Here is a 24,046-nt window from a genome sequence, read left to right as displayed (position 1 = left end):
AACAATACTCGGCAGAGGGAAGGGATCAGAGTGAGTGTTAAATAGTGAGGAAGTGATATGAAACAGCTGGGTGCAATCAGTGTAAACAGGTGTGTGCAATTCGTGCTGAGTACAATCAGTGCAATGCATGATGGGAAATGTAGTCCGGGGTGATGTGCAACAGTGTGTAGTGCGAGAGTCAATGAATTGGAAAGTTCATGAACCGGATTCGTGACAGCTACTTTAGCTGTATCTGATTTAGAACGAGCAGTAATCTGTGAGAAATATACAAAAAAAAAAGATAAAAATTAGCTGTTATAGGAGCAATAGCCATGTGGGCAGCACTGTGTCATATCTGTGCACAAGGTATTGAAGTCTCAGCTCAAGCTTCAGGCTTATTTGTTCATTAATGACATCATCAGCGACTAGTTGATGTTGACTCGACTTTGATCACATAAATGTTGACAAAAAAATCGGAAGTCGTTCAACCCCTAGTGTGGTCCAAAGAAAAATTGAGAGAAGTGCATTTATATCTACTTAAAGGTGACATGAAAATCGGACTTTTCCAGGTTTTAAGTGCTATAATCAGGTCCCCGGTGCATCTACCAACCAAGGAAACGTGAAAAAGATTAACCCAGTAACTTTGTTTTGGTAAACCTTTTTCTGCAAGCGTCTGAGAAAACGAGCAAGTCTGATTTCGCTCCCTTGGTGACGTGGCCAAGGGATCTCATTATAATATTACCACACCTTAATCTGTAAATTTCCACCCACGGCACCATCATTTTGATTTCGCAAGCGACAACGGTGTACCAGCTCTAATGCCAGTCTGAGAAAACGAGCAAGTCTGATTTCGCTCCCTTGGTGACGTGGCCAAGGGATCTCATTATAATATTACCACACCTTAATCTGTAAATTTCCACCCACGGCACCATCATTTTGATTTCGCAAGCGACAACGGTGTACCAGCTCTAATGCCATGGCGAAAGTTTGAGCAAAACATGCTAACTTTTCTGTCTTTGGCTGCACAGACGAGCACAGAACACTATTAAGAGTCCCAGCCTCAGAGAGACAACAGAGCAGTGGATTTATTGATTTATTTACTGTATATTGCTGCTGCCACACAGATGTAAAATAAATATGCGATTTATTTCCCAGCAGTTTACCTTCACAGACATAACCCACAGTTTTTTGTAACTCGTGTGTTTTAAATGTAAACTTGTGTGTGAATGAGAACTTAGTTTAGTACTCACATGCTGTGACAGATGCTTTCTGTCCGTGTGCTTCGGATGTGTGCGCTCAGAAAACCGTATATCAGAAGTTTAAACTCATATGGTTTAAAACGCATGATTTCAGAGCGATAAACATGATAATCAGAACCAAAACAGATGATGTTTTTAGCAGGTACAAGCTGTAAAGGCCCAGCTCTATTCTGGAAAAGGAGGCGGGGAGCAGCAGCTCATTTGCATTTAAAGAGACAGGCCCGAAAAACAGCGTGTGTCTGCTTCCACTCAAAATAGGCATTTTCAAAATGTTATAATAATTGATCTGTGGAGTATTTTGAGCTGAAAATTCACAGACACATTCTGGGGACACCAGAGACTTATATTACATATTGTGAAAAGGGGCATAATATGTCTCCTTTAAGTACCTCTGTAGCCTCCTGCGCCTAGAAAGCCTTGAAGAGCTGCATATTTGGCTGCTTTTGCTATAAAGAATCATACAACACACATGTACATGCAATAAATACTTGTGATTGGTTGTGGATAATGTACAGGTCTAGACAAAAATCTAATTTTATCATTTGCTGCATTTGAAATATTAGCTAACAATGAGTGTGGTGTAACAACATTGCTGAGGTGTAAGTGGAGCACTTCCAGGTCCCCCTGCACCATTGCCACCATAACCTACAATACAATATAATATAAGCACAACTCTTCATTAATCACACTGAACCAATTACATTGATCACTGTAACACATTGGTACAGTAAACCATCACACACCACCTAAATTTTGCTCTAGTGTTTGATTCAGAATGTTTTTAAGGATAATGTGGATGTATTTGTCAATTTATTTAATACACAAGTTTCACAATTTGAGTTGAATTACTGAAATAAATGAACTTTTCCATGACATTCTAATTTACTGAGATTCACCTGTATGTCCATATGTATGCAACCTTGTTGTGTACAGAACAATCAAACAAATTCATGTAATTCATTCAGAACTGTAATGGAAAATTACTTAAAATTGTCCCTGTCTTTATTTTCATTTAAATACCTAGAGTACTTAAGAGAGATAGTTCACCCCAAAATAAAAATTCTTCATAGTTTCTCATGTCGTTCACAACATCTTTGAAAATACAAATGAAACACAAAAAGCACATCAGATTTGGCCACTGAATGCTCAAACGTGCTAACTTGATGTACTAGAACCGATAAGGTTTGTTCTTGCGTGTCATGCAAGCACGATCAAGCTTCCACAAGAATTAATGAGGTTTGAGCTAAGCCTCAGACCTTGTTTGATGTGCTCTAATTGTGTGTTGATCATTGTTTATATGTGAATAAAAGCCTAAAATAAAATCTCTTGATCAAATAAAGTGATTGTGTCTCTTCAAACACACACACACACACACAATGTTGTTTCAGTTGCTCTATTCATATGAATTACTTATACAATGTCTATATGTACTTTTTAATGTGTGAAAGTTTTGGTTTTGGTTGCATAGACTTTAAATGGATGTGCAAAAAGGAAGAGATCCAATGCAATTATGTATCCTGATATCTGCTCTTTCAAAGCATTTCATAAATTCAACTGAGAGAAAAATGGAAGGTGTGGATAAGCCCATTTCTCCAACAGGCACAAGGAGAACTGAGGAAGGATATAATAGCTCACCTGGCTGATAGCCTTGACCACCCAGTGCACCTGTGCCAAAGCCTTTAGGACATTGAAACAAAGGCAAGTAAATATAATCCATCAACATTTTACATTCTGTATGCTCATTCATTTGGTGAGGCAAGAATAAGAATTTGACAAAAACATGCAATAAGTTTAGTGAATTTGCCTTATTAACATATTAATCTTAAGTGACAAAGCTGAATACAATGTAACTTTACCTCCACCGGTTCCTAGTGGGCTTCCAACACCTCCCATGCCTCCAGCTGCACCCAAACCTCCATACCCTACAATACAAAGAATATGTCAACATTATAATCATATAATAGCAAAGATGTCAGTAGTGTTTAAATTTCATGTTGCCACAGCCATATCTGATCACCAGGTATCTGCCAGAGGTATTAACTGATGTGAGTGATTCTGTGCAAATTTACTACTTATACTCCCCTGTGAAAAACTCTTTGCTTTTTACTTTTAAAAACTACTTATTACGAAAAATAACACACTTGAAAAGAATATACTAAAGTGCGAACTTAATGTAATGTTTTTGGACACTTAATCACATAATATTTATAATTAAATAAAAAATTATTATATTTTACATTTATATTAAATGCAACTTTAAAGTGCTTTTTTGACCGGTTTATGTAGGACTTGATTACATCTTTATATGTAATTTCATTTTATTGTCCTGACAAGTATTCATGGTAAACTACAATATACTTGAATGTAATTTCTATTGAAACTTGCATGTCACATATTTAAATATATTTCTAATTACACATTTGTAATGATGAAGGTGAACATTTGTTGTTTCTGCAAGTCAATTTTTTTAAATATACTTAAGACGTGAAGAGCACTGCAAGTCCACATTAAATACAGTTAACACTTATTTTTCACAAGGGCTCTCCCTCTACCATCTTCCGAGCCCAATTAGTAGGTTTATCATTATATTCAGACCCCTAAGCTAATGTAATGACATTGTATTAATAAGCCACAATTAAATTATTATTTTATAAAACAAGAACCTGATTTCCCAGGTTTCCCAGCTCCAGCTCCCAGGCCACCACCTGGATATCTGGCACCTAAAAAAAAAATTCATCAATGTCTTTTTTTTTTTTTGCACTACTGTCAAACTTATGTTTAATGTATATTAAAGTACATGATACCTTCACCCAGTCCTCCAACTCCTCCAGGACCTCCAATACCTCCTGGTCCAACTCCTAGACCACCACCAATGCCTCCAGCACCTCCTGGTCCTACTCCTAGACCACCACCAAGTCCTCCAGGACCTCCACTAATGCCTCCTCTTCCAGCCCCACCCAATGTTCCAGCTCCTCCATAGCCTCATAAAAAATTGTGATTATAAATTTTGTCTAACCTGCAAAGGAATGGTTATTGTAGTAGTAAAATGTTGATTTGATGGGTTTTACGTACTTTTAGGTGGTTTTACTCGGAATGTCGTGGAAATGTTCATTTATTTCAGTAATTCAACTCAAATTGTGAAACTCGTGTATTAAATAAATTCAATGCACACAGACTGAAGTAGTTTAAGTCTTTGGTTCTTTTAATTGTGATGATGTTGGCTCACATTTAACAAAACCCCTCCAATTAGTTTTTTTTTTGCACTACTGTCAAACTTATGTTTAATGTATATTAAAGTACATGATACCTTCACCCAGTCCTCCAACTCCTCCAGGACCTCCAATACTTCCTGGTCCAACTCCTAGACCACCACCAATGCCTCCAGCACCTCCTGGTCCTACTCCTAGACCACCACCAAGTCCTCCAGGACCTCCACTAATGCCTCCTCTTCCAGCCCCACCCAATGTTCCAGCTCCTCCATAGCCTCATAAAAAATTGTGATTATAAATTTTGTCTAACCTACAAAGGAATGGTTATTGTAGTAGTAAAATGTTGATTTGATGGGTTTTACGTACTTTTAGGTGGTTTTACTCCACCAGGACCATAGCCAAGCCCTTAATAAATAAATAAATAAAATATTAAAATGTAAAAAAAAGTGTCTGTAGTCAAATTTTCAGAAGAAAAAACATTTCAGAAACTTACCACCAATTCCAGACCCTCCAAGTCCACCAGCACTGCCTGGGCCACCACCATAACTACCTGGACCACCTCCATAGCCAAAGGGTCCTGGTCCATATCCGCCTGGGCCTCCAAGCCCACCAAGTGTGCCTGCTGCCCCATAAACTTTCATCAAAGTGATAAATTAGTTATTTAACAGTCTTTCCAGTTCAGTGTGTAAAATATAACCAAATTCCTTTTTCATCATAAGAATTGTGGAATAGCAAATCGTTTTCTGGTACCTTTTCCTTGTTTGCTGCCCACTGCAGCCCCACTGGGGAACCTGAAGCCTGCAAAAAATTATATACACAGTTCTCAGCAAAACAATAGTTGTCAGTACTGGTACTTAAAAATATAAGGAATGTGTTTTTTTTAAAAATCAGAACATTTTTTACCAGTCCCTGGTTGGATCCCACCAGCTCCTAAACCTCCTGCTCCTCCATAACCTATAACAGATTTACAAATCCTTATACATAGGCACAAGCTAATTACATTCTTTTGTACATTTTAAGTGCACTTTATTAAGCTCCACCTCCTGGTAGTAAACCACCACCTCCAGGCAGAAGTCCAACTCCTCCCGCTCCAGCTGGACCCTTTCCACCTACACCTCCAACTCCAACTCCAAGAGCTCCAGTTCCACCTGTACTGCTATAAACTAGAAGAAACGCATTGATTGTAATACAGTCCTTGTTTTATAAACAGAGAAAAACACAGCTAATAGACATTTTACAGATCAAGATTTTCACAGCAAATCACCTTTAGAGGGTTTAACTCCTCCCCCAGTTCCTCCTGGACCTCCTCCAACTGCACCTGTAACTCCACCAACTCCTCCCGGAACTCCACCAATTCCCCCTGGAACTCCACCAACTCCACCCGGAACTCCACCAACTCCACCTGGCCCACCACCAACTCCTCTTGGAACTCCACCAACTCCCCCTGGAACTCCACCAACTCCTCCCGGAACTCCACCAACTCCACCTGGCCCACCACCAACCCCACCTGGACCACCACCTACACTTCCAGATCCTCCTTCAATTGTGCCCGGAGTATCTCCACGTCCAGCAATGGCTCCACCTCCAATGCATACAGTAAGATAAATAAAATAAATCTTTCTACAAATGAAAAAGCACCTGCTTGCCCAAATATATAGAGACTATAAGAGTAAAGTGAATGCCATGAAGTACCTGGGGGTTTTAGTGGTTTGGCTCCTGGTAGTGTTCCACTATCGCCAACTCATAAGAAAGAACAACATTATTTCAAGTTATTCAGTCACACTGGAACATGCATTTATGAATGAATAAAGCATAAAAGCCTCTTCAAGTGATGTTAACTACAACATCACTTATTTCATATAAACTGAAAATCAGTCAAAAACCACCATTCTAAACGCCTAAAATAGGAACTTTTCAAGGGAACCAATAAAAAAATGCTCGTTCTTAGGAATTGCTTTATATCTGACTAACCTTAAGTCCTCTGGAAAAAAAGTTATAAACTAAAAGTTGTCTCTGTGTCATACAGATTATGTTGTGAATTTTCAATGCAAAATATCTTTACATTAAAAGTATTCCAAAGCTCAATACATATCAAAAGAATAAGTTTTATAAGCTACGACGACCACATGCGAGAGACTCCTCCACCACTAGATAGAGCCGTAACATTAGCCAGTTTTGAACATGACGTAGGTGGATAATTTTGTGTAAATAGGCTGCTGAAGAATTCAACTACCACTAGCAACTACTAAAATAAGAAACAGTGAACATAATCTTGAGCTCAGTGATCTCTTCTCATGTGAGGTCAGTAATCCGTTTTCAGGTTACGATGACAGATCTTACTCTCTGGTCGTGGCAACCCCGTTCCACCTAAAAATGGAGAATGTCAATAAGGTAAATAGGAATTTTCAGATGTAATAAATGGCTGTTCATTTACAGTATTGCACAACTAAAAGCTAAAATACAAACCTGGTACAGTTCCAGAAACACCTAAAACATGAACAAAAAAATGTGGTCATTCGTTTAGTAATTTTGTATTCACATGTAGACCTATCTCTTAAAAATTCATTTTCAACACTTAATAAGCAATTACAAAACAATTACAAATCATTCTGAACATCCAATGTTTTTTTATATGCATTTGATATGTGGTTTTGCTAAATTATGGTCTTCATGAATAAACAGCTGTTAGCCTACATAGTATACTGATGGCAATACTATTAATTCCACACTATAAATATGAAGAGCTCGTTTAAGGAATTAGTTTGCCAATAATAATAATAATAATAATAAAGTTCTGACACAATTTACTCCAAAATCTGCATGACTCTCTTTCTTCTGTGGACCAAAAAGCTAAATCTTTAAAGAATATTCTGACAAAATATACAAGTATCATAAAATTGGAGGGTGGAAAACAAAGTATGACAGGCAGCACCTAGCACCTTCAAGTCAATCAAGTACCTCCTCTTTTCCCTTATCTGTTCAGTGTTTAAGACAATAAAAGCATGATTTCATGGTGCAAGTTAAGCCATGCTTCAAACTTGAAACTAGGCGCTAATAACCCAAAATAGGATACTTAAGCACTGTGATCAACCAGCCACTCAGTGAAGTGCAGTTGGCCAGGGATTGTGTCTGAACAGACCTAATCTGGTGAACTTTTTATGTCTATAGGCTTGTCTGGGTTTTTGAGTGTCACATAAGATGCAATACTTTTTATTCTATGCAAATTAAATGTGAGCTACAGACAAATAGAAAAATTACCAAAAGTAGAAGACAAAATGCAATAGATTATCATGATGTCAACAAGCTTACTGAACAGGAAAGGTCTACCTGGTTTTTCTCCAGCTAAAATGGGTATTCCTGTCCCAGCAACCCCATCAAGTCCATCAGCATCAATGGACCCACCAGTAGCACCTGAAAAAGATTACATGCTGCTCAGTTTCTATCCTTTTAAAAAGATGGAAATCCAACTTAAAATACCACCTCCGACAGACCCACCTGATCCCTCTATTGGTCCGCCAGATTCTGAAATAATCACAAAATAAAACTGGTGGCTAAAAGGTGGAAACGCCTGCTCATTTTTTCTTACAATGTCTAAAGGACAATTGTTTTATCCTAGATGTATGGGATCGGATGGGATGTAAAAAAAAAAACATAAATACAAATAAAAGAAGGAAGGAAAGAAAGAAAGTTAAAAAAAAATACAGTAAAAAGGTAAAAAGTTAATAAACTTGACCACCTCCAGCACTATGAGTTGCACCATCAGGACTGCCAATCACTAACATGGAACAGGTAAGTCTGATAATTATGACACTATTGACACTATACATGATATGTGTATCTTACATTTCAAATTAATTGCATTACCTCCATCAACTCCAGGTTTAGGTCCTGCTCCACGATCTGTGCCGGTAGCACCTGTACTACCTGGAATTGCTGTTCCTCCTATGATGCCTGGTACCCCAGATTTAAATTGAAAATTGGAATAGCAATATTTCACTGGAGACATGGATTGTTAGATGATATAACCATAGATCACCAACTCACCATATTTGTCTGGTTTGGTTCCTGAAACTGGTGTACCTTCAGCCCCACCTAAACCACCTGTGATGTAACGCTGAACATGTAAACAAATTCCTATCTGTATCTATTAAGTGTTATTTAGTCCTCTTTTAGCAGTTATCATCACCAGTTCCAATTCCAGTTCCTGTGGCCCCAGTTCCACCAGTTGCTGGTACCGACCCACCCAACACACTTCTGACCCCACCAGCTGGTTGTCCTATTAGATGGAGATGCATCGGTCAATTCTTAGCCTGTAAACATGTGACATTTTAATTATAAAAATCAAATACCATAAGTGGTTTACCATATTTAGGTGGTTTTTGTGCTCCTCCATACCCTTTAGAATGACATGAAAAAATCAGCAGGTTCACCCACCAATGCTTAGACCACATACTGTATTTCAAGTTAAGTGATTAGTATTGCTTATCTAAAACTTTAATTAAAACTTTACCTCCATATCCAGCACCAGTCCCAAGCCCTCCAGGGAGAACTAAAAAAGTAAAAAGTAAACTAAAAAGTATTTATTTATTTATTTGAATTGCATTATATGGACAAAAAAAATCAACAGCACTGAGACATTTCTCAAATTATTTTATTTTATTCTGTTTCACTGAAGAAAGAAACTCATGTAGTTTTGGAATGACATGAGACAGAATTGTAATATTTTTTGATGGAGTGTCCCTTTAACAGAAAAAAAAATAAATAAATCATCTTCATGTCAGCTTCACATACCGTTAGGACCTCCTACCAATCCTGGTACACCTCCTGCTCCCAAGACACCTCCAGATCCGGGTAAACCTGTCAAGGTATGTATGGGTTTTATTCTCTGTTAATGTTGTATTATTCCAAGGCAAAAATTTCATTCAGTCAAACCAAAATTTATTCAGACACCTTCAGCATTTAACACATTATCACAGTTTATTCGCTATAGTTTAGAAAATGGTAATAAAATATGACAAGAACTCGAGAAGAGTTAAACTGTGTCAGAACAAATTCATCTTGATAATGTCAGATAACAATTAAGCAAAACATGGTCAGGTCAAAGTGTCTGAATAATTTTTGGTCCCAAATCTTTGTCAGTTTTATTGGTAGTCCACTGTATGAAGATTTTTTGGGTATAAGATGTCACAGTTTACTTTATTTTGCTATCCTCACTTACATAAATGAACTATAGTTTCCTGCACCCACTAGTAAAAAAAATATCAAAAATTATATCTGGTGTCTGAATAATGTTTGGTTTGACTGTATTTACCCTTAAATTTATAATAAGTTGATTTTAAACACCGTTTAATTCTTAAAATATTTGTAATGTACATTAAATATGAATATATAACTGAAAAAATACATTGATGAATATTAATTGATATATTTATAATTGTATTCATAAAATATTTGGTAACAATTTTGACAATTAGAATGTACAGTGTATTAATCAATGATCAAGTGGCACTTGCAATATACATGTAAGTGTATGTAGTGTATTTCAACTTGCCATATTTAGCTGCTTTTGATCCAGGACGATATCCTATCGGAACATAATTTTGAAAGATAAGTTGATCAGGTACAGTTTTAATAATCTAGCTTTTCTAATTCCTGTGTAAATGACCTATTCTGACTGGTTTAAATTACCTCCAGCACCTGTTCCATAACCAGGCCCAAACCCTCCTCTGCTTCCTGCTCCAACAGCACTACCAGGAAGTCCTGGTCCAGCAAATCCAGACCAGGGACCTCCTACAGTCCCTGGACCATAACCACCAACTGGTCCTGCCCCCATGCCAAATCCTCCTGCTGGACCGGTTCCTACCTGACCCTGCAGACCAAGTCCTGCAGCACCTCCACTACCACCAGGACCTACATATGGATTAAAATAATTTAACAAGTGTTGATGCCTAATTGTGTGTGTGGGGGGGGGGACACTATGAAAAAATTGGTTTAAAATATCCTACCATATTTTAGGGCCTTTGGTCCACCTGGATATGCTGCATTGGACGCAAAGTATAAATGTAGATCTGGAAATACACAGAACGCCTGAACTGCATATATGTAATATAATGTCTGTCAGCATACCTCCAGAGCCAGGTCCATATCCTCCAGCAGGTACTCCTCCTGGTCCATAACCACCCACAGGTGCCCCTCCAGGTCCGTAACCACCGATTGGTGCCCCTCCTGGTCCATAACCGCCAATAGGTGCCCCCCCAGGTCCAATTCCTCCACTTGATGTTCCTCTAGCAGTTCCAACACCTGTCACTGTTCCACTACCAAGTGACCCACCTAATCCTCCAGGCAATCCTGTTCCACCAGCTCCACCAGTAACGCCTTTTTGCAAAATGTGTAGATAAAATGTCATTTATAATTTGTATTTTTCTAAATGGATACTAAACTTTGGAGATTATTTAACTTCCCCCTACCATATTTGTGAGCTTTGGCCCCAGCGTATCCTAGAACACAAGAAGTCAATATTGGAGAAATATGATTTAGCAGTGTTTAAGCTACAGTTCTGTACAGTTCTTTATATGAAAGTTTAAACTTCTTATTTCTACAAAGCATTCAAATATGAGCACAGCAACATATTTATAGCCCAGCTTGTGCTTTTATGGGGACCTTCACTGATCCAAATCTTTATCTCTGTTCACCTGCTGATAAAAAAACAAACTCTAGTCCAACAACTTCAAGATGTCACCTCAAAAAACCTTGGCCAGGCCAATGTGGTCATGCATTAACACATTGGTGAGCTACAGAGGAAGAAGAGCAGATTATCGAAATACTACTTAAAATCAACATCCAGTAGATAAACAACATTTTGCTCTAACCATGCTAAACCTACATTGCTGTGTGCTTGAATGATACAGTTATCCATTTGGATAACACTGATGAGACATTAGAATGTGCTCAAGAATGTGATGGCTAAATTTAGTCAACCAAAGAAAGGTCATCTGGGGATATACTTGGCTAGATATGCTACTTAGGTTTCCAGATTGGCCAGGGTTTAATTAAACTCCAAAAAAGGTTGAAGCTATCATTTTCTTATGACATTGCATTACTATGGTTGGTGGGTTAGAGAAAACTACACTCTAAAGCAAAGTTTGTAAAAATAGGGTATAATGTTAAGTTAAGTTGCCTTTATTTTTTATAGTGCTTTATATAATAGAGATTGTTTCAAAGCAGCTTTACAGTTTTAAACAGAAAAGTAACAGAATCAATGATGCAAACTTCAAAAATTAGGCAAATCCAAATTCTTCTGTAAAGCAGCTGCAGCAAGACAATAGTGTCATTATTCAGCGCCAGTCAGTTCAGTGATGGTAACTGTGTAAAATTCATTAATTATGAAACAAGTTAAATTCAGCTATAAGCAGCTCTACTGAAGACAGTGGTGTCGTTACTCAGTTTGAGTCAGTTCAGTGTTGATTCAGTTCAGTTCAATAACAGTGTCAATGTTGCAAATTTCATCGGTTCTGAACTAATTTGATCAGCCCAGTGTTTGAAGTCATTAGAAACACTGATTTACCTCCAGGTCCAAATGCACTTCCCGGAACACTACCAGGTCCAAGGCCACCACCGGGTACACCTCCTGGACCATAACCCACACCAATGACACCTCCTTGTCCAGCCCCAATTCCTGGTATACCCCCTGCCCCAACTGTTCCGACACCAGTGCCTGGCAATACACCTGGAATACCTGCAACTAATCCAGTGCCTTGGCCTAAAGCAGCACCTCCACCAAGCAGACCTAGAAAAATAAATATAATATTTAAGGTTGTAAGCTACAATAAAGTTTAGATGATAAATGCAATCAATAAAACCATCATAATTAATTTAACAGTGCAGTTTGTTGAAGGATTCAATTAAAGGTTGTTTTACCATATTTACGAGCTTTTGCCTCTGCATATCCTGCAAAGCATCAGCGTATTTAATTATTAAATATGACCAAACTTCATTATTGTAAACTTTGTTATACAATATGATGGTATGATTTGGTACCAATTCCAGAGACGGGGAGTCCTCCAGCACCACCGCCAGGAAGTCCACCAGTTCCTCCACCAGGTAGTCCACCAAGTCCAACACCAGACGCAGCTGCTCCTCCAGTACCTAAAGTCCCACCAGGATGTCCAAGATGGGCTACAAAGGATTTATCAGTGAATATCAATGTCTTACATTTCTTAAGGTTCTGTGACTGTGACTAGAATTTCACAAATTATATATAAAATAAAATCATAAAATCTGAGCACAGTGATAAATCACACTGTGATTTTATGTAAAAATGATAAGGATTGCATTTGGCTTGTGGGACACTAGTTGAGGAACCCAGACGTTGGGTATACAACATACACTAAATCATAAAGAGGCATGTTAAAATTATATTTCTTTTGAACTTAAAAAGAGCCAAATAACAGAGCCAAAAATTAAATATGGAATTTTGACAAAACTCAAAATATAAAAAAAACCCCTGTTCAAACACACCTTCCTGCAATTGTCAAGTAATCCTCAGCATCTTGGTTTAGGTGTGTTTGATTAGGGTTAGCGCTACGGTACTGTAACTCTCCATTAGCAGGGTTGGCTACCCCTGTGCAAAAATGTGTATTTATGGACACAGCGAAGACTATTATAATGACATTACTGTTGATTTGCCGTTACCAAAATCTATTTCATTGTAAAATGCTGTAGCGAATTTAGCTCAACGACAGGAAATATGAATAATTAACCATAACTAGTTATAATTAACTATTCATATTTTAGATCCACTGTAGATATTTAGCTGACCACTCAGGGTCAACCGTCTTGTCAATTCTAAGAACGTTAATTTCCTGGTTAAAGGAAATAACCTTCTTACTGTACAATTCTATAAGTTTGTAACGTAAATCTGCATGATTATTGACTCCGGTTATGAGTAAACAATGAACACGTCAAGTGTGATACAAGTAAGGTTTTATTAACTACATAAACACTTAAACTAGTCTAACATACTACATAAACACATTAAGCCGGTCTAACATACACATACACACACACACACATACAGTTGGTATAGGAAAGGGTTAAAGTTTAACTCAGCATAGAAAGAGGCATAAAGAATGGATTTTATGGAACACTTTGCATGTATATTCAACAGATCAAAGCCTTCAGGGATACGTCAGATTCTGAGTTCAAACACACCTTTGTAAAAAGGTGTAACTGATACTTAATGTATCAATTAATAAGACTAAGTTTGATACTTAGCGAGTCTCGGCGGTCTGAAAGAGATTCCTGATGCAAATCTTAAAGCTTCCCGTAGATCTTTGCTGAATTCGGGTCGATGAGAAGAACCAGTTTGAGTCAGTGTTACTTGATGAATGGAAAGGACTAGGCCGAAGAAAGGCCTGGCACAGATGCTTTGTATCCTGAAGCGTTTTTCTCACATCATCTTTGCTTCTGACTGAATCACCGACTGGGGCGGGTCCCTGGAGCCGGGCCTTTAAGGTCGGAGAAGATCTCCGCCTTTCAAGATGGGCTTGTCCAATGAGCAGAATGGAATTTCCGAGCGGGAGGTGGCAATTGCTGGAGGGTTTACGATCCTTTGTTCTCTAAGCATGGTAATTTGCAAATGGACTTAAATCGAAATTATTAACGATTCTCAGGGCCCTAATATATATTGCCTATGTACCAATATATAATATACACGCTTGTTTCGATCATAAGAAGGCAAATTCATAGATACTAAACAAGGTAAGATTACATATAGTGAAAAGGGAGGATCAGGAATGGGTCCCCTCACAAGCATACTAAAATAGTCTAAGAATATCAAAGACAAAATACACAATGACAATAATATACTCAATGGCCTGAAGAAATATGTGTGTTCATTCAAATAACGTTTTTTCTATGGATTAACTAGAACACAGTCCATTTCTACTCTGCTTTTCCTTGGGACAAGAGTGGGCTATCCTTCTCACATTCCTGGGGGGTCATAAAACCAGTGATATCATGATTAGTTGTCACGGTGACCAGAGGGCCTGGTGTTCAGCAGATATCCTGGCATCCAGTTTATTGAGTGAGGGGACTGTGACGATTTGTTAACCTAATGAATAATTGATTTGTTAAATCAAATTAAAATTAGTGTGTCAGATTGGTCGAGACGCTACAATGCAAAATGTAAAGTTGTACCATATTTTCTTGCTTTGGCTGCAGCATATCCTAAAATATGTCAGAAAAGTAGATAATCATGCTGTTAATGATAATAACTTTCAACAACAAAACGAGGTAATTTTAAAACTAAAATTATTTTTTTCTAGATACCTTCAGGACCAAGTCCAGTGATTCCACCAGTGCCAAGGCCACCCACTCCCAAACCATAACCAGGAAGTCCTCCAGCTCCAAGACCACCCACTCCCAAACCAGAACCAGGAAGTCCTCCCGCTCCAAGACCACCCACTCCAAAACCAGAACCAGGAAGTCCACCAGTTCCTATCCCTGAAACTAGAAAATAAAAAACCCAAAATTGCATAGAAATGAAGACGAACCTCCGTTTTTAAATATGCTGCATGATAAACTTCAATCCGGAAAAATAAGCTTTTTTCATGTTTAATTTGTCTTTTTCTACTTTAACTGATTTTAAAAGGCTTAATATTTAAGATTTGGATTCCCCCTGATACCTACCATCATTTCTTTACACCTATAATTTTTCCATGAAAGAGACAGTTGTCAGCCAGGTGATTGTATATGACATGAATCTGTAAGTTTTCTTACCATACTTTCGAGCTTTTACCCCAGTTCCTAATGAGAGACAATCCATGGATATTATAAGACTTGAGTACATTTCAGTGTTTTAGATAATCCTTAAATATTTCTCAGTTTGTAATAAATCATAAATTTACCCCTAGGATAGGTACCACCAGCTCCTGGATAAAGGACACCAGGAGTTGCACCGCCAGCTCCAGGAATTACTCCAACACCTGGAACAGCTCCTATTCCTGGCACACCTCCTGCACCAGGAATGCCATTTATGCCTGGCACACCACCTGCACCAAGTATGCCACCTATGCTTGGAACACCCCCTGCACCTGGTATACCTCCTACACCAAGTCCACCACCGATACCAGGAACACCACCAGCCCCTGCAAGGAGAGTCAGCAATATCAAGCATGTTGTTTAGACATATATTGAAATTCTTGTTCCTAAGAAAGTCTTACATTATTTTCCTGCATGACTTACCGTACTTGGCAGCTTTAGCCTGAGATTTTGCTGCACATGTACCTTAAATGAAGTAAGAAAGTACATTTCCATAAATACTCTAAAACTCTAAACTCATAAAGCAAATAAATTGATTTTAAATAATGAGAAGCTAATTTAATTGGCTGACAAGTATAATTTATGTTAGTTGATCTCAAATGTAAATAACAACAATGGATAAAAACATGCATACTACCTCCAGACTTTGGTGATATAAGAGGATATCCACGGAACACGCCTGGTATTTGTTGACCAAATCCTCCGCGGCCTCCTGCTAAAGAAAAGACAAGTGAGCTCTGTTAGAAGTAGTTTTGATACCTTTTATTGAAAGAACTGTTCTCTCAGTAATTAATTTTACCATTAGCTCCAAGTGCACCTTGACCAAGCAGCCCTATAAACAACAAAATCGAAGCCAGAGCCTCAGAAAACATTTTAATTGCTGGATAAAGCTATCAATTATGAAACTATAAACCACATAAAGCTTACCAGTTTGAGATCCCGTTGCTACACCTGGCAGAATGCCTCTACCGCCAAAACCTACATATAAAAACAAAAATGTAGATGTCATATGTGTATGAATATTCTAGAAACAGTGGAAAATCTTGTAACTGTCAAATCCCAACACCTTGTTTGTTTGCAGAAAGAGAAAATATAAAACAATGCTTTCTTGTCAAAGATTTGATAAAACTATTTCAACAAAAGGGGAGCTCCATCAGTAGACGGAGTTACCTGGCACTGGTGCATTCCCAGTCTTTCCGACTTTGCCCCCAGCGCTTGTCCCAGTTCCAGTTCCTGGTAAACCAGTTTGATGCTGGGAGCCATAATGAATTGAAAAGTTGCAAAGGTGAAAATTTGCAAGCAACTGCAAACAGTAGTAGCTTAAGAGTCATGGCCCTCAAAACCTACCTCCACCAGGCGCAACTCCTGCTCCTCCAATTCCAGTTCCAGTGCCACCAGTTCCAATTCCTACACCTCCAGGCCCAACTCCAGCTCCACCTGGTCCAATTCCTGTGCCACCTGGACTGATTCCTGCACCACCTGGTCCAATTCCTGTGCCACCTGGTCCAATTCCTGCACCTCCAGGTCCAATTCCTATTACACAAGGATCAAATACAACATGTTTTTAGTGCAGTTTAAATACATTTTATTTATTCGTTTTTTAAAAAGTGATTTTTTTTCTGTGATATAAAATAGTGACAATTTTATAAAGATTTGTTTCATTCTACAAGTTACAAAGTAATCAAATATCACACCTTTATTTAAGCCAGTGGTCATGTCCATAGATCTAGCTTTACCTGGTTTTGGTGGTTTCTGACCAGTTGTTCCAGCTCCAGGATAAAGACCTCCAGGCCCACCATATCCACTATAGCTACCTAAAAACAAATTCCATTTTTAAGCAGCAGATAATATTCCTTTTTAATTTAACCCCCTCAAAATATTAACACTTTCCCCTGGTCATCTTTAAATGTATTTCTTTTTTATTGTTTATGTTATTATTTCATGTCTACAACATATGAGGAAAGGAAGTATATTCTTACCACCTGATGGGTAGCCTGTTCCAGCACCTCCAGGTGTAAGTGGAATAGCACCTGCTCCAAGACTTCCTGTTCCAAATGGTCCACCACCAAAACCCCCAGGCACACCATAACCTAAATTTAGACCATCTGAGCTAAATGCATTTTGAAACGACTGACAATACACTGTTTTATGACTGATATAGCTATAAGAATTAATAAGAAATAGTGATGTTCACAGCAAAAACAACATATGGATTTTAAGTATGAGTGCACACTTTTTTTGTTGCAGAATACTTTTTAATTCACATCATACCTGGTTTCCCAGGTTTTCTGCCTGCTCCTGTGACAAAGCAAAATTGTTTTGTTTATTTTTATTAAATAGTGCTATGAACAGAATCACAAAGGTATTAATAAAAAAACTGTTGTTGTGTCTACTGTTGATTAAAAAGATGTCTTACCAAGACTCAAGACACCTGGTCCAGCACCACCAGGGACAATGCCACCTTGTCCAATGCTACCTGGGAGAGTGCTACCTGGGAGAATGCCACCTGGTCCAATGCCACCAGGGACAATGCCACCAGGTCCAGTGCCACCAGGGACAATGCCACCTGGCCTGACGCTACCTGGTCCAACTCCACCAGGAACAATGCCACCAGGTCCTATACCTCCAGTGCTGACACCTCCTGGGCCATAACCACCAAGACCTCCATAACCTGAAAATAATGTGTGTGTGTGTGTGTGTGTGTGTGTGAAGCTACCTTAAATTTCTCAGTGAAGATGAAAGTGGGTCTTATAGATTGCCTACCTGTTTTTGGTGGTTTTCCTCCCACACCTAGAAGCAGGAAAGGGAAAAAAGAATGGTACTAAACAAAACCTATTATATTTAGGATTAAGCTTTTAAATATCCATATATAATTACTAACATTCCATTTTATTAACTTTCTAACCTCTTCCAGCACCTACTGGACCAACTCCACCAGGGCCAAACCCTCCCACACCAGTGCCCACACCTGACAAAAAAAATTATAGAATTCTCTGTTGTAAGAAACATCACCATAAAAGATTGCTTAACTTTGAAACGATTGAGTATCTCTACCTTGTCTAGGTACCCATGTGCCAATGCCACTAACTCCAGGGCCAACACCAAAGCCACCAGGTACTAAACCTCCAAGGCCAGAACCCCCTGGCCTGAGTCCAAGACCACCAAGACCTCCGGTTCCAAGAGTGCCTGGAATACCCCCATAACCTGTTTGTGTGAAGCAAGACTCATGCAAACCTTAATCAAACCAATACATTATTTGCTTAACTTAATGTATGTAATTGGAATTGCAGATGTACTGTATGTGAACACTTTATTGAATGCAGTTTTCTCCCACTCACCTGGTTTAGGAGGTTTGCCACCAGCACCTACAGATAGAATAAAAAAGGTGACATAAAAAAGTGCTTGAGATCGGTCTCAATCTATTAACCATTTAAATATCTACCACCCTACCAACAAAAGAGAAGTTTCCAGTATTTATTTGGCTCAGCTACACTGAGTTATTCTACAATCCCCAACAAAGACTAGCAGAACCTTATAGGCAACAGTTCAGATAAGTTTGATTGCTTATTAGTAAAATTACATTCTGAGAAATATTACCTGCTCCAAGGCCTCCAGTTCCAGCACCAGCACCAATCCCTCCAGGTCCGACACTTCCTGGTCCAATGCCACCAGGTCCTATTCCGCCCGGTCCAATGCCTCCTGGACCAATCCCAGAAGGACCAACTACTCCAGGTGCAAGTGATCCAGGACCCACACCTGTACCACCTGGTCCAATTCCTGGTAGACCTCCATATCCTCCTGTGTTGACACAATGAATTTCTCATCTGATGTAAAGGCAATGTCTCTGCCAATCTTTATTATTAAAATCAACCCCAACTTTTAGCATGCGTTACATCACACCTGTTTTAGGTGGCTTGATGAATGACCCTGTGAAAAAGATCAAATTCATGAAATCATTTTTGTGCCTCAATAGCATGCCCCTAAATAGTTAGATATGTAATTACAAAATATTAATTATGTTAAATACATTTTATGGTACATTATTGTACTGTAGCCCATGTGGGAATCTATTATGGGTTTCTGATTTAGATAAAGTTGTAAAACTGTATAAAGTTAGGTTAAAATGTACTGTAGAAAAATGTGCTTGGAGATAACCTAAACTGCTGGGTCTGTCATTTTTATTTTCTTTATAATGGGATTGGGTACTTTGTGAATAATAACCTACCAGGTATCAGGATATGAAGGAGGGGTGGCACAAGATGGGAGAACGGACAGAGAAGGAGCAGTAGAAGATAGTACGAGTGAGAGAAGGGAGATGTCGGCTAGATATCTCCCTGTATATGTGTTTTTCGTTAGAAATATGTGCATGGTAGTCCATCTCAAGGACATTAGAGTGGACCTTTGAGTAACTGCTACTGTTGAGTTAGGCCTACTGCTGGCTAAGCGGGACTACGAAGGTTCCCGATTAATTTAAAATGCGTCACAGACATTACTGGAGAACTATTGGTGGCGAGCCAATGCATCTCGTGTTAACTGTTTATGGTCGCGATCATCGGCAAGGAAAGTGATAAGGAGAACGATAACGGACGTGAACCGTGGTGACTGAATTGCTGTCTACTGCTGACCCAGAGTGAGAGGATTCTAAGTTCGGCAGGGCATCGTCAAGTTAGGCAGCGCCCGCGCTGCCTGGAGGATTGGATTGACGTTGACCTCTGCCGAATGTGCTTCGGGGGGATGGATTCCGATTAGGAAACCAACAGACTGTGACTGTGTATGATCCTGATTTAAACGACTGATATCGTAAACACAGGTACCTGCTTTCAGTTTTATTTTGTTGTGGCTCAAGTGAGTGAAGTGGCCCTGCGTTTTTGGCCTCAAAGTATTTTACGTAGTATTTGCCGGCTTAGAGTGTTATATATTTCATTGATTTGTGACAGTTCTTGGTTTTGTTTCTTTCATATTGCTGACTGTTGATTTTACACATAGCGCTCATTTGATAGAAATGGATTACACGCTTGTGGTTTGATAGAAACTTTATTGAAAAGACTACCACTGTAACACAAAATAAAATAAAAAAAATTTATGGACAACAAATTAATTTCACTCAAGTAAATTACAATTTGCATTAACTTTTTGTCTTTGTGGTATGTTGTATTTAATTTTTCCTGATATTTTGTGATAAAGGTGTGAAATAGATAGGCACGAATTTAAACAAATTAAGCCCATTATATAGAAGAACCTGGCAACCCTCTACATTGCGAGTAAATCACTCGCATATGCGACTAAATCTTCACTCTGGGCGACTAAATTATGTCTAGTATTAGCCAATGGCTAATAAATTCTTAGATTTTACTCGCCAGTGTATGAGTTGGATGCTGAGTATAAGTTTAGCACAGATGTATTTTCACTCGCCAAACACTCTGACTGAGCGCTTCAGAGTTTCACTCTCCGTCAAGCGATCTGTGCTATTTATCATTTCATCTCAATAAATGCGCAGCGCACCTGTGTTTGTGTATTTGGCGTAGCGTAAACTCTAGTGTGAAGACGCACGACTCACTGTCGCTTTCTCTCACACGCGCAAAGTGAGAGCGAGAGCGAGAGAGTCTTACATAACATGCAGAATTGATGTGATACGTGTAAACAATATTCTGTTTTATTTTCCTGTCAAAATAAAGGAGTTTCTTTGGAATTCTTCAGCTTTTAAGAAATGCTAGGTTTTCCGGTAGTGGGCGGAACTAATGCGCAAACGACAATCTCATTGGCTGGTGCTCACCTATTATCGTCCCTGTTTAGATTTCAGCAAATCAGTTCGAGCGAACGCACACAACCTGATTAATATTCATGAATCCAGAAACTTGTTAATCCTTGGTGCGCTTTATATTGTTCTTATTAGTAGAATTCTTATAATAATAATAATAATAATAATATCTTATCAGTATTATTGTTTTTATTTTTACAAGAACACTGAATGACCAAAAAAAGCACCAGCACCAGTCCTAAGTTCATGGTTTTATATATATATATATATAAGTATAGTATTTCATTCTGGCGAGTAAACAAAAAAATGTACTAGCCAATGGCGATTCAATTGCCAAGATGTCCGTAAAGGGTTGCCAGGGCGTCACCCTTAAAATTCCCAGTGGCAGGAAGGGGGCGTTACAGTACCATAATATGTAAAGGAAAATTCATCAACCTGTTCTGAGGCCTCCGGCGCCTAATCCACCAGTACCAAGTCCTCCTGTACCAAGCCCTCCAACACCAGGTCCAACTCCCCCAAGACCTCCAACACCAGGCCCAACTCCTCCAAGGCCTCCACCACCCAGTCCAGTACCTTGCCCCCCAGGACCACCACCTCCATAACCTGTTCCAAGTTGGACAAGTAAATATTAATTTAATCAAACTTAAAATGACTAATTAAGAGACATTTAGCCACTTACCAGGTATTACACCAACTCCTGGTCATGAAAAATATGAAATATTACAAATTATTATATTACAATGCAATATTCTTTATTAGTTGCTAATTTATTAAAGATTGTTATAGCACTGATTTTGAAGCTATGGACACTAATTGCACATGAAATGTTTAAGAATAAATGTAAACTCTCACCAGTTCCAGGTCTTATGCCAGTTCCTGGCCCTATTCCAAGACCACCAGGACCAGCACCTGGACCTAATCCTGTTCCAACTCCTCCAGGACCAACTCCCGGCCCAACACTTCTGATTCCAGCACCAAATCCACCTCCTGGACCGGTTCCAGCACCAAATCCAGCTCCAGTACCAAGACCACCCCCTAATCCACCTCCAGTTCCTCCCCCTGCACCAGCTGGTATGTAGATTCCTGAGAGAGAAAGTGAACAGTAGTAAATTCCTTATGTCCTGTGCAGGATAAAGAAATAAGGAAACCTTTAGTTTTTGTAAGTATTTGAGAAATCTGAAATTGATATGAGGAGAATAAAGAGAATATTCTCTAAAACGTTATTACATATTATCACATCTGCTGAAAAGCTGTGAACATCACTGTTTGCACTGCAAACCCATACTTTTTTTTTCATTTAAAATGTCAGCTGATGCATATTATGATCTAACTCCTGCAACACATTACCAGTTTATGAGGACCATTCTTGTGCTTTACTCAGTGATGATGCCACATTCCCAGGGGGTTCTAACTAATCTTGCATCTAGTCTTTCATGTGAAGCCTCAAACAGCACCGAATGCATTACCACATGAGTTTATGTGTCCTCTTGCCTTGCTGTTTAAGGTGGAGACTAAGGGAACAGATAATGGATGTGATTCATATGAAGAACAACATCCTATACGTGACCTTTTACAAGAGCTTAGAACTAGTCTGTTCTACAAACCCACTGGGAAAAGCTTGTAGGTTGTTAGTATATGATGTAATGATCTGGATTAGAATTTCTCAGACCTTTCCTTTTACCTGAATAAAAAATGACAAGTGGAAACCATATCCATAAACATAAACAGTGACTTCAAATCCTTAATTTTTTTTTTTACATTTTTAAAAAATAAAAATCCACCTGGATTTATAGAGTACTATTTGTGATTATATCAAATTAAACTTAAAATTACATTGAAAACTTTAACCAAATGCAAATGCATCATGTTTCACTGATATGTTACATACTTCGCTAATATTTAGTTTTATCCAAAAATAAAGTATTACGATTTAAAAATCATGCAGAAACAAGACCTGATTCAAATTTCATTACACAATAAACCATCCTGCAACAATGCACACAGCATTTCCTCAGTACAGCACTTTTAATTCAACTTGCTTACTTTTTTTATTCATCCATCCTTTACCTGTACCTAGAACATTCAGAATATAGACAACAAAGTACAACTTAAGTGCATACAGTGTCAGCAGTGTGCTACTAATTTTAAAAGAGTGTGATGCTATTGCCAAAACTGCAATACACCTGAAATGCAATAAGAAAGAAAAGCCAAATGAGTTTGGAGAGACCTTACCTCCTTGCAGGGAGGGTTTACACTGAACCAGCAGGAGAAATCCATGCAAGAGTAGAGGTACTTTACTCCAGGCCATGCTGCTCTGTAATATCCCTCTCCACTCCCAAACTGTGGGTTTTATCCCCCAAAAGCAAATCATTGCACACCCATGTCTTCAACAAGAAGGATAAGGGGTCAGTATGAAAGAGAGAAAAAAGAAAGTCAGGATGGACGAACACTACGTAATAAGGGAAACTAGCACACTTGGGTCTTGTACATTGTTTTTTTTTTCTAACCCCACCCCTAGCCCCCCTAAATGACTGGTGTTAGTGCATTTATTTGGGTCACCTCTGCCAACATGAGTCAAAGCATTGGCCAAAAAATAAAGACATTTGAGATATTTGAGGATAGGGAGAGAGCTCTCTCTCTCTCTTAACATCTACCTCACCAAGAGAAACGTCTGCCAGATATTCTCATGGAGAGTGTTTCTTTTTTATCCAATCAAAAGCAGTAAGAAATCACTCCAGATAAGGTTATTACATGATATATTGTTTTCAGCTACGGGGGTGTAAGTAACAATTAAGGACCGGACCCATCATTCAATCATTCAAGAAGGAAGAGTGCTCACCTCTGAGGTTTAAAGGGGTCATATGATGCGATTTAAATTTTTCCTTTCTCTTTGGAATGATACAAGCTCTTGGTGCATAAAGAAGATCTGTAAAGTTGCAAAGTCTAAAGTCTCAAATCCAAAGAGATATTCTTTATAAAAGTTAAGAGTCAGCCATGCCTACCTAAAACGGTTCGTTCTA

General features: G+C 38.6%; 2 protein-coding genes and 2 long non-coding RNA genes across 4 annotated transcripts in view; 1 reads left to right on the top strand and 3 right to left on the bottom strand.

Annotated features, from left to right (window-relative positions):
- The window catches only part of LOC107587268 (LIM domain kinase 1-like), a 26,480-nt gene extending 20,288 nt beyond the window's left edge, over positions 1-6,192 (bottom strand). The window contains exons 1-12 of the mRNA XM_016274985.1: positions 6,189-6,192; positions 5,712-6,029; positions 5,488-5,610; positions 5,351-5,401; positions 5,198-5,245; positions 4,941-5,081; positions 4,814-4,852; positions 4,546-4,722; positions 4,036-4,219; positions 3,902-3,958; positions 3,095-3,160; positions 2,874-2,915 (exon numbers count right to left, since the gene is read on the bottom strand). Of these exons, the coding sequence (XP_016130471.1) occupies positions 2,874-2,915; positions 3,095-3,160; positions 3,902-3,958; positions 4,036-4,219; positions 4,546-4,722; positions 4,814-4,852; positions 4,941-5,081; positions 5,198-5,245; positions 5,351-5,401; positions 5,488-5,610; positions 5,712-6,029; positions 6,189-6,192 (1,250 nt within the window). The remainder of the gene's footprint in view (positions 1-2,873; positions 2,916-3,094; positions 3,161-3,901; positions 3,959-4,035; positions 4,220-4,545; positions 4,723-4,813; positions 4,853-4,940; positions 5,082-5,197; positions 5,246-5,350; positions 5,402-5,487; positions 5,611-5,711; positions 6,030-6,188) is intronic.
- Positions 6,193-8,624: 2,432 nt separating this feature from the next.
- LOC107587293 (uncharacterized) lies at positions 8,625-9,291 on the bottom strand. Its single transcript, XR_001609457.1, has 4 exons — positions 9,239-9,291; positions 8,958-8,996; positions 8,811-8,843; positions 8,625-8,723 (listed from the first exon to the last, which is right to left on the bottom strand). It is a non-coding gene; the product is annotated as an uncharacterized lncRNA (long non-coding RNA).
- Positions 9,213-10,387, top strand: LOC107587292 (uncharacterized). Its single transcript, XR_001609456.1, has 2 exons — positions 9,213-9,312; positions 10,193-10,387. It is a non-coding gene; the product is annotated as an uncharacterized lncRNA (long non-coding RNA).
- Positions 10,388-10,438: 51 nt separating this feature from the next.
- Positions 10,439-23,334, bottom strand: LOC107587267 (elastin-like). Its single transcript, XM_016274984.1, has 27 exons — positions 23,259-23,334; positions 23,094-23,099; positions 21,879-22,109; positions 21,513-21,629; positions 19,169-19,195; positions 18,866-19,066; positions 18,607-18,633; positions 18,323-18,472; positions 18,174-18,236; positions 18,032-18,058; positions 17,685-17,906; positions 17,248-17,358; positions 17,005-17,082; positions 16,616-16,801; positions 16,439-16,501; positions 16,196-16,246; positions 16,068-16,100; positions 15,906-15,983; positions 15,692-15,733; positions 15,355-15,594; positions 14,777-14,956; positions 12,485-12,622; positions 12,365-12,394; positions 12,012-12,233; positions 10,915-10,944; positions 10,574-10,822; positions 10,439-10,485 (listed from the first exon to the last, which is right to left on the bottom strand). The coding sequence occupies exons 1-27, from the start codon at positions 23,332-23,334 to the stop codon at positions 10,439-10,441; spliced, it is 2,925 nt and encodes a 974-aa protein (XP_016130470.1).
- Positions 23,335-24,046: the final 712 nt, after the last annotated feature.

The sequence above is a fragment of the Sinocyclocheilus grahami genome, unplaced genomic scaffold (genome assembly GCF_001515645.1).
Source record: "Sinocyclocheilus grahami isolate Dianchi unplaced genomic scaffold, SAMN03320097.WGS_v1.1 scaffold91.1, whole genome shotgun sequence".
Taxonomy (NCBI): Eukaryota; Metazoa; Chordata; class Actinopteri; order Cypriniformes; family Cyprinidae; genus Sinocyclocheilus; species Sinocyclocheilus grahami.
Note: the sequence above shows the minus strand (reverse complement) of the source record. Positions and strands in the feature narration are given on the sequence as shown.

What these genes read in the sequence shown, in the direction of transcription:
- LOC107587267 (XM_016274984.1), bottom strand. Translation starts at nt 23,334, where the DNA reads ATGGCCTGGAGTAAAGTACCTCTACTCTTGCATGGATTTCTCCTGCTG. An exon ending in TGGTGGTACCTATCCTAGGG is followed by an intron (nt 14,957 to 15,354) that starts GTAAATTTATGA and finishes TTTATTTTCTAG; the next exon opens with TTTCAGGGATAGGAACTGGT. An exon ending in GGCCAAAGCTCACAAATATG is followed by an intron (nt 10,823 to 10,914) that starts GTAGGGGGAAGT and finishes TTTTGCAAAAAG; the next exon opens with GCGTTACTGGTGGAGCTGGT.